The sequence below is a fragment of the Trachurus trachurus genome (genome assembly GCF_905171665.1).
Source record: "Trachurus trachurus genome assembly, chromosome: 9".
NCBI classification, from domain to species: domain Eukaryota; kingdom Metazoa; phylum Chordata; class Actinopteri; order Carangiformes; family Carangidae; genus Trachurus; species Trachurus trachurus.
The window spans coordinates 6,745,126-6,754,367 of record NC_139895.1 but is presented as its reverse complement, the minus strand read 5'-3'; the positions used below and the strand labels follow the sequence as shown (position 1 = coordinate 6,754,367).

Genomic DNA, 9,242 nt, shown 5'->3' with positions numbered 1-9,242 from the left:
CAAAAGTACTAGTAGTTACGGTACTCGGCCTCAAAGAAAAAGTGGTATCGCTGATTTCAAAATGTATGAAAAGTGTTAGAGAAATAAAGTTTGATTGATCCAACAGAAGGAGGAGGGTCGAGGAGCTCACAGACTCTGACCTGAGATCAGCGTCGTGTACTGTACTGCACGGTGAGAAACAACCCCTGGTCCTACCTGTTCCCATGCCGCTGAGCACGGCGCCGTCGCTCACACCTGAGGCGTTGGTGTTGTTGGTGGGGGCGTTGTGAGGCGCCAGGCTGGGCAGGAAGAGACACCTGGACGGGAGGACGACAAGAGGACAGAGGACAGATTACAGACCGCTACCTGGAGGGAGACAGCTGGTAAACCTGCTGTCAGCTTACAGGAGGAGGAGGAGGAGGAGGAAGAGAAAGAGGAGGAGGAGGAGGGAGAAGGAGAGGAGGAGGAGGAGGAGGAAGAGGAGGAAGAGGAGGAAGAGGAGGAGGAGAAGGAGGAGGATTTACTGCAGTGTTGCTGCTGCAGCTCCACTCAGAGAAAAACTTTACTAACAACATTCACAAAACAGAGAGACACATAATATCATGATTATACAACAACTATTAACAACAAAATAAGTGTTAAAAGGGATACTTCAACATTTTGGGAAATTGGCCAATTGCCATAATCCCTATAATAGTCATAGCAGTAGGTTCGTTACCTTTAATTGTCGGTGCAAGCTATTTTTAGAACGGCGGAGCAGAGCCGTGAGCTGCTCAGAGCTACGCTACGGAGGCTCATTATGGGATTTCTTGGTTTCCCTCATCAAACTCATCAAATACACAATCCAACAACTCCAAAACGCTCTGGTGGACAAGTTGTGACCTGCACATTCACCACGCTATGAGATAATAACACAACGTTACCACACAGAGTTGTTTTAGAGGTAAATGCAGAGACTGTTGATGAAAAACTGTCCCTGAAGGCAACGCGCATCAGCGGTTTTGCATCTCCTAACGTCTTGAGGTCATAGATGACATGGCGTATATTTTTAATATATAAGTCGCTTCGAAAATAAGTTGCATGACCAGCCAAACTACTAAAAAAAAGCATGACTTATAGTCCGGAAAATACGGTAATGTTGTTATGTCCAGCACATAAAAATGGAAAACAAACAAGTTTAATGTTTGTTTTCCATTTTTATTTTCAATAAAAAATAACAATGATATGTTGATTAATGTGCATTGTCCTAATCAAATAAATAAATAAACAATGATACAGTATATGTGAGAGGAGGAGGAGCGACGCTGCTTTCCTGCTTTTTATTTCCTCTGATCAGTGTGATTTGCAGCGTCGTCTCTGTTCTTCAAAGAGCAGACGATCCCTCCACAAAAACAAAAATTACAGGAGGAGGATTCGACTTGTGAGTCGGCGTTTTTTTTGTTCTGCTGAGTCACTGCCCTCCCCTTCCCCCTCCCCTCCCCTTCCCTCCCTCGGTATGAAGGTGCTATTTCCACCTCTGTAATCATCCTGAACCAGCGCTGACGACTCTGGAGATCTGGGGTGAGAGACACAAAGAGACCTCGAACGCACCGCGGAGAAGCTCAGAAACCTCACCACCTTCCTTCATGAATATGAAACTCCTGTTTTAATTGTGTGTTTCTTACTGTGACTGTATGTGAAGTGTAAAACTCTGTCTGTCTGTGTTTATGTGGGAGTGAATTAAAATAAACAACAGTGAGTTTATACTAAAGAGGAAACAGGTCAGAAGGAAAAACTACAGGATCTCATGTTGCGTTCGAGACAAGTCGTAACTCGGATTTTTATCATCCTCCTACTGTACTTGAAAAACTGCAATCGAATGCCACCAAACTCTCCCCTGACTCCAACGAGAACCAGTTGTCTGACGTCACACAACAATCACACTGTCAATGATAAAACATCGATTAAAATGCATCTTAAACACCAAAATACATTAAAACCTTATGAAATATATATTCCTTTTTCCTCCCTGCCTCATCTCAGTCCATTGAAAATACTACTTCTCTGTTTTGTTTTGTTTTTCTTTCTCTTTTAATTTTCTGTGTACTTATATATTTGCTTGTCTGTTTACTGTTGTTTTTTTTTTATTACAAATGACACTCTAACATTTTAATTCCTACCAATTCAATGTTACGTTATGTAAATGGACCGGTATCAGTGCCTTTACCTTTACTTGGACGCACATCTGCCGACATAATCTTTTTTTGGAAAGTGATGGCATTTAGGAATCCTTTATAATAAAATAATTGTGGTTTCGTTTAATACCAATCAATCAATCAATCAATCAATCAATCAATCAATCAATCAAACAAATTTTATTTAATCAGCACCTTTCAAAGCAAATACTGTAAATGCCATTCAAAGTGCTTTACATTTTGATTGAAAAAGTATTTATCTACAGTATATAAGAAGTGAAACTGAAGGAGAATGACATGGAGACTAATGCATGTAGATTAAAAACAACAATAAAGTGTAGCAATAGTAAAAAATAAAATAAAATAAAAACACAATAGAATAAAATATGATAAAATATTAAAACCACGATTAATAGACAGGTAATCGTGACATCCCTACTACCGTAAGTTAATAAATATAAAAATCATTATTCGATCTGTTAATCAGCTCTGTGTAAATGAAGCGATTAGAAAACCAAACAGCCTGAAGCAGAAAATCTCTGTCTCTATATTTATTTATTTATTTATCTATTTATTCTGTGTTGTGAATGTGAATGTGAATGTTTCCACCTGGACAGGAAGGTCAGAGGTTTACAGCAGGACGCCGTCCCGTCCCGTCCCCGCAGCTGGCAGACGGTCAAGGACTCAGTCAAGGACAGACCCACCCACCCCCCAACACACACACACACACACACACATGTTTGCTGCCTCCTCTATCAAACACACACACTCTCTTAGTCTCTTCTAACGGAGGATGTTTGGGTTCTTCTTCCTTCCTTTGGGTTCCTCCCCCCCCCCCACACACACACGCCCCTTCCTCCCTCCTCCCTCGGTCTCCTGTGGGTGAGTGTGCATTTGTGCGCCTTAGTGTGTTTAAGCATGTTGTTGTTGTGCATGATAAGTGCGAGTGTGCATAAGCGTGTGTGTGAGAGAGAGAGAGAGAGAGAGAGAGAGAGAGAGAGAGAGATCCCCAACAGCAGCAGAGGCATCAATTTTTCATGCCGACAGATGGGAGAGAGAGGAGGGGGAGTGTGTGTGTGTGTGTGTGTGTGTGTGTGTGTGTGTGCGTGTGTGTGTGTGTGTGTGTGTGTGTGTGTGTGTGTGTGTGTGTGTGTGTGGAGCAGAAAGTGGGCCAGTTGCTGCTTCGCTGTGTTTTCAGGAGAAACTCCATGTTCTATTCTGATGCTGCTGCTCCGAGGAGTCACATGGTCTCATCAGGAGGAGGAAGAGGAGGAAGAGGAGGAGGAGGAAGAGGAAGAGGAAGAGGAGGAGGAGGAGGAGGAGGAGGAGGAAGAGGTGGTGGGGGTTGATACAATAAGGAGGAGGCGGCTGCACCTGCCCTCTGATCCTGAACCACCTTGGACATTTAATTAAGTTCTCCTGAGTGGATGAATGAACCTGCTTGTTTTTTTGTTTTTGATGAAGATAATAGGAGATTAAAGGAATAGTTCACCAAAAAACGAAATTCAGTCATTATTGACTCGCCCTCATGCTGATGAATACTCTGGAGTAGTTTTTTATTCCTCAAAGTGCATCTGGAGACCCGGGAGGCCGGTTCGTAGTCCAACGCAAACTTTATATGAGAGTCAATAGGGCCCGACACAAAAACGTCCATAAAACTCCACAAAGAGTAAATGGTTGTAGACTGTAGAAACTGAACTGGTCTTAAGGGATAAATAAAGCTATGTGTAATCAGTAAATAGTTAGAGTTCATTCTTTATGTTCGTTTGATCAAAGTTCAATTTTTCGGCAAAGAAGACTGAGAGACGTCGGGTTGAAAGCTCCAGAAAGGAAAACTGAGCCGGCGAAGCTGAGATAAATTCAACCCAAAATATCTGGTATTGTTTTTGATACTGTTTATTTATTGTCTATTACTACAGGACAGACATTTATATTTATGATTTATGTTTATTTTTCCTTACTTTAATTAGCATATTACATATTTGTTACATTTTATATGAGGGCCTTGGGCTTGTTTGGGGAAAAAATACAGAAGAAAATGTGCATTATGTGTAACCGCACTTCTCTGTATTCACTGTTGTGCTTCTCAAAAAAGATTAATAAAATAAATATATAAATATAAATCTGGCAAAACGTGACAGTGAGGGGAAAATATGACAACAACAACAACAACAACAACAACAAGCTCAACGTCTACGAGCTGAGTGCAAACCTGAGAAAATAAAACACCAGCAAAACAGAAGAAAGAGACAAAACAACAGAAAGTACAACAACATGAAGGTCACACACATCAGAACTGAGCCACGTTTCCTCCTTTGACCCTTTTTTTCCCGAGTGAAGGTCGAAAAAAGCTCAAATAATTCAGCGCAGGTCAGGAAATCACAGGAAAACACCTTTTGGCATTTTGAGACATTTACGAGTCGACGACCTTTTTCTAAACGTCTCCGCTTCTCTTCAACCTCATGAATATTCATAAAAACAAAACATGTCACAGATTTAAGTCTTTCTCTACACTTGTTTACGGTGTGAGTGTTAACATGTGCTTCTTCACACACACACACATACATGTTTTAGCTGTGTGTGTATGTGGTTGACGAGTCAAGGACGCTCTCCTCTGACCTCAGACTTTCTCCTGTGTGGGACTTGAACCTGCTTCAGGGGCAGTTTTTCAGCAAGCAGTCTCTGCATTTCCCTCTAAAACAACTCTGTGTGGTAACGTTGTGTTATTATCTCATAGCGTGGTGAATGTGCAGGTCACAACTTGTCCACCAGAGCGTTGTGGAGTTGTTGGATTGTGTATTTGATGAGTTTGATGATGAGGGAAACCAAGAAATCCCATGAGCCTCCGTAGCGTAGCTCTGAGCAGCTCACGGCTCTGCTCCGCCGTTCTAAAAATAGCTTGCACCGACAAATAAAGGTAACGAACCTACTGCTAAAACTATAGGGATTATGGCAATGGGCCAATTTGCCAAAATGTTGAACTATCCCTTTAACAATTGATCAAATTACTGTGTAAAAATGTGGATTTATCACAATGACGAAGCTACAGAGAGTTAAATGTGAGAGTCTCTGCTTGAGGGTTGAAATCCGACCTGAGGCCTTTGTCAAATATCATCCTCCCCTCCCTCTCTCTCTCTCTTCCTGTCTCTCACTGCCCCGCCACAATAAAGGCAAAAATGCTAAGAAAAAAAAACTGTGGTCAAAAATGAAGCTTTATTTTTAAATTGAAAATTATTTAGTAATCAATTTTCCTTGTTATCATCTTGTTATATAAATTGTTTTTGAAACAACCACTGTAACACTGAGCTGTACTATAAAGTTTGTACATTTGTTCTTTGTATGTTTGTATGTAGGCCTACATTGAATATTGAGGGAGGCTCTGTACTTTGAATTTTTCTTTCTTATTATTATTCTGTCTCTTTTTTATTGTGATATGGATTCCCTTGGGTCTGGAATAAAGAATGAATTGAATTGAATTGAATATACTTTTACTGTTGTGTGTTGTGAAGCCCTTTGTAACTCTAGCGTTACTGTATATAAATAAAGCCCCAAACCATTCGGGGCATATCGAATGGTGGTGAGCTGCTGTTACATACAGTACGTCTGTGCAAAACAAACCATTTATGAACGTAAATATCCGATATATAATGTTTATTGTTGTGTCGCCAATATAAAGTTCAAACATTTTAACATAGTTGTATTGTTGAATTTATTAATTTATCCACATGTAGAAGCCTTAAAGGGATATTTCAAAGGAGGTTAAATCGAAAGCAACTGAACTTAGTTATTTGTCTAGGAAGACGTTTCACCTCTCATCCAAGAGGCTTCATCAGTTCATGTACGCAGCTGACCAGGCTGGGACTGGTCCAACTATCTGGTGTGGAGACTCACTATTTAACCTCTTGTGTGGGCGTTTCACAAGGGTGATGATGTCACTGGTTCCCTTTTGTGCTCCAAGTGCCAACGACAGTAGTTGGAGTGACAGTCGTTGGTGGGAAGTTGGTTTCGACTTCGTTAGTGCCCTATTGTGTTCTAACGACAGTCGTTGGAGTCACTTGCCACTTGTGAACAGTAGTTGTTCTTTGAGGCTAGATTGTTGAGTCTCCTGGGAAGGGATGAAAGGGCAGCATTGTAAATTGGGGATAGGTGGTGTCTCAGACCTCCTCCCCTGTTGAGGGTTGGTTTTTCTACTTTTACAAAAATGGCTTCTTTAACTCCTCTTTCAAACCATCTGTCCTCTCTGTCTAGGATTTGGACATTGCTGTCCTCAAAGGAGTGGGCTTTCTCTTTGAGATGTAAATGAACAGCAGAGTCCAGTCCTGAGGAGTTTGCTCTCCTGTGTTGGGCCATGCGTTTATGCAGTGGTTGTTTTGTTTCTCCAATGTAGAGGTCTTTGCATTCCTCGTTGCATTGGACTGCATACACCAGATTGCTTTTGTGGGTGTGTGGTGTTCTGTCCTTGGGATGTACCAGTCTCTGTCTGAGTGTGTTGCTGGGTTTGAAATACACAGGGATACGGTGTTTGTTAAAGATCCTCCTGAGTTTTTCTGATACTCCAGACACATATGGAATGACTATGTTTTTTCTCTTGTTTTGTCTTTCTTTCTCAACCACTTTGCTGGTTTTCTTTCTGGAAGCAGCTGCAGTTTTCACAAAGGTCCAGTTAGGGTAACCACAAGTTGTGAGGGCGCCTCTCAGGTGCTTGTGTTCTGCCCCTTGGGCCTGTGAGCTGGTGGGCACGTTATCAGCTCTGTGTTGCAAAGTTCTGATAACACCAAGCTTATGTTCCAGAGGGTGGTGAGAGTCGAAAAGTAGATATTGGTCTGTATGTGTGGGTTTTCTGTATACCCCAATGTGGAGGCTCCTGTCCTTTTTCATATGGACGTCACAATCTAAGAAAGGCAGACTATTGTCCTTGACATCCTCTCTGGTGAACTTGATGTTTTTGTCCACTGAGTTAATGTGTTCGGTAAAAGCTTGCACTTCTTTGGTTTTGATTTTAACCCATGTGTCGTCCACATACCTGAACCAGTGGCTCGGTGTTGTTCCTTCAAAGGAGTTTAAAGCCTTGTTCTCTACCTCCTCCATGTACAGATTTGCCACAATAGGGGATACTGGTGAACCCATGGCACAGCCGTGTTTTTGTCTGTAAAATTTGCCGTTGAACTGGAAGTATGTGGTGTTCAGGCATAAATCCAGAAGCTGGCAAATATGTTCGGGTTTGAGTTTTGTTCGGTTTTGCAGGGAGTTGTCTTGTGTGAGTCTTTCCCTTACTGTGGCCGAAGCCTTCATAGTTGGAATACAGGTAAAAAGAGAAGTCACATCGTAGGATACCATAGTGTCATCTGGTTCCATTTGTATGTCCCGGACTTTACCCACAAAGTCTATAGAGTTTTGGATGTGGTGTGGGGTGTTCCCCACCAAAGGAGCCAAGATATTGGCTACGTGTTTGGCTATGTTGTAAGTGACCGAGTTTATGCTGCTGACGATGGGCCTGAGAGGGGACCCTTCTTTATGGATTTTGGGGAGTCCATATAGGCATGGGATTGAATCCTGGGGATAAAGCCGGTAGTATTGTGTTTTGTCAATGACCCCTTCTTTTTGTAATTGTTGTAGACATTCTATCACCTTCTTTTTATAGCCACTGGTCGGGTCTCGTTTCAGAGTTTCATAAGTGTTAGAGTCGCTGAGTAGTGTAGATATCTTAGCCTGGTAGTCAGTTGTATTGAGCACAACTGTGCATCTACCTTTGTCTGCTGGGAGGATTGTAATGTTTTGGTCTTTGCTCAATGCCGTCACTGCTTTCCTCTCCTCAAAGGTGAGGTTAGAGGGGGGGACCTTAGCCTCGGCCACCGCCGCTGACACTTTTAACCTTAGCTGATCTGCCTCAGTTCCGGTTAAGTTGTTTTTCCTTATAGCAGATTCTGTAGCTGTAATCAAATCCACTATAGGTAGCTCTTTCGGTGTCATGGCGAAGTTCAAGCCTTTGGCTAGGACCTCTTTCTCAGGTTGGGTGAGTTCTCTGTCAGACACATTCTTAACCCATCTGTTTTGTGTTTCTTTCTGTGCTGAGTGGTCAGTTTTTTTGCCCCCATGTGAGTATTTCTGTGTTATTGTCAACATGTCTAGATTGTAAATTGCGGAATTTCTTGGTTTGTCTCTCTTTGCTTTTGTTATGTTGTGATAGTTGTGCCTTTTGGGTGAAATCCACAACTTTCTCCATGATGGAGCCAGGTAAGAGTGTTTTCAGTTTAAGCAGTGAGTGGTCAGTTTTCTTCTACTATGAGAGGGCATAGAGTGGAGAAAATCATGGAAAAGGCTCAAAACCAACTCCTTAACGAACGAATAAGACAGGTCAACTTCACTATCGAGGGGCTAAAAGAGAAAACTGACCACTCACTGCTTAAACTGAAAACACTCTTACCTGGCTCCATCATGGAGAAAGTTGTGGATTTCACCCAAAAGGCACAACTATCACAACATAACAAAAGCAAAGAGAGACAAACCAAGAAATTCCGCAATTTACAATCTAGACATGTTGACAATAACACAGAAATACTCACATGGGGGCAAAAAACTGACCACTCAGCACAGAAAGAAACACAAAACAGATGGGTTAAGAATGTGTCTGACAGAGAACTCACCCAACCTGAGAAAGAGGTCCTAGCCAAAGGCTTGAACTTCGCCATGACACCGAAAGAGCTACCTATAGTGGATTTGATTACAGCTACAGAATCTGCTATAAGGAAAAACAACTTAACCGGAACTGAGGCAGATCAGCTAAGGTTAAAAGTGTCAGCGGCGGTGGCCGAGGCTAAGGTCCCCCCCTCTAACCTCACCTTTGAGGAGAGGAAAGCAGTGACGGCATTGAGCAAAGACCAAAACATTACAATCCTCCCAGCAGACAAAGGTAGATGCACAGTTGTGCTCAATACAACTGACTACCAGGCTAAGATATCTACACTACTCAGCGACTCTAACACTTATGAAACTCTGAAACGAGACCCGACCAGTGGCTATAAAAAGAAGGTGATAGAATGTCTACAACAATTACAAAAAGAAGGGGTCATTGACAAAACACAATACTAC

General features: G+C 42.0%; 1 protein-coding gene across 1 annotated transcript in view; it reads right to left on the bottom strand.

Moving 5' to 3' along the window:
• The window catches only part of wdfy3 (WD repeat and FYVE domain containing 3), a 178,009-nt gene that overhangs the window by 70,018 nt on the left and 98,749 nt on the right, over positions 1 to 9,242 (bottom strand). The window contains exon 18 of the mRNA XM_083979941.1: positions 196 to 296. Within this exon, the coding sequence (XP_083836067.1) occupies positions 196 to 296 (101 nt within the window). The remainder of the gene's footprint in view (positions 1 to 195; positions 297 to 9,242) is intronic.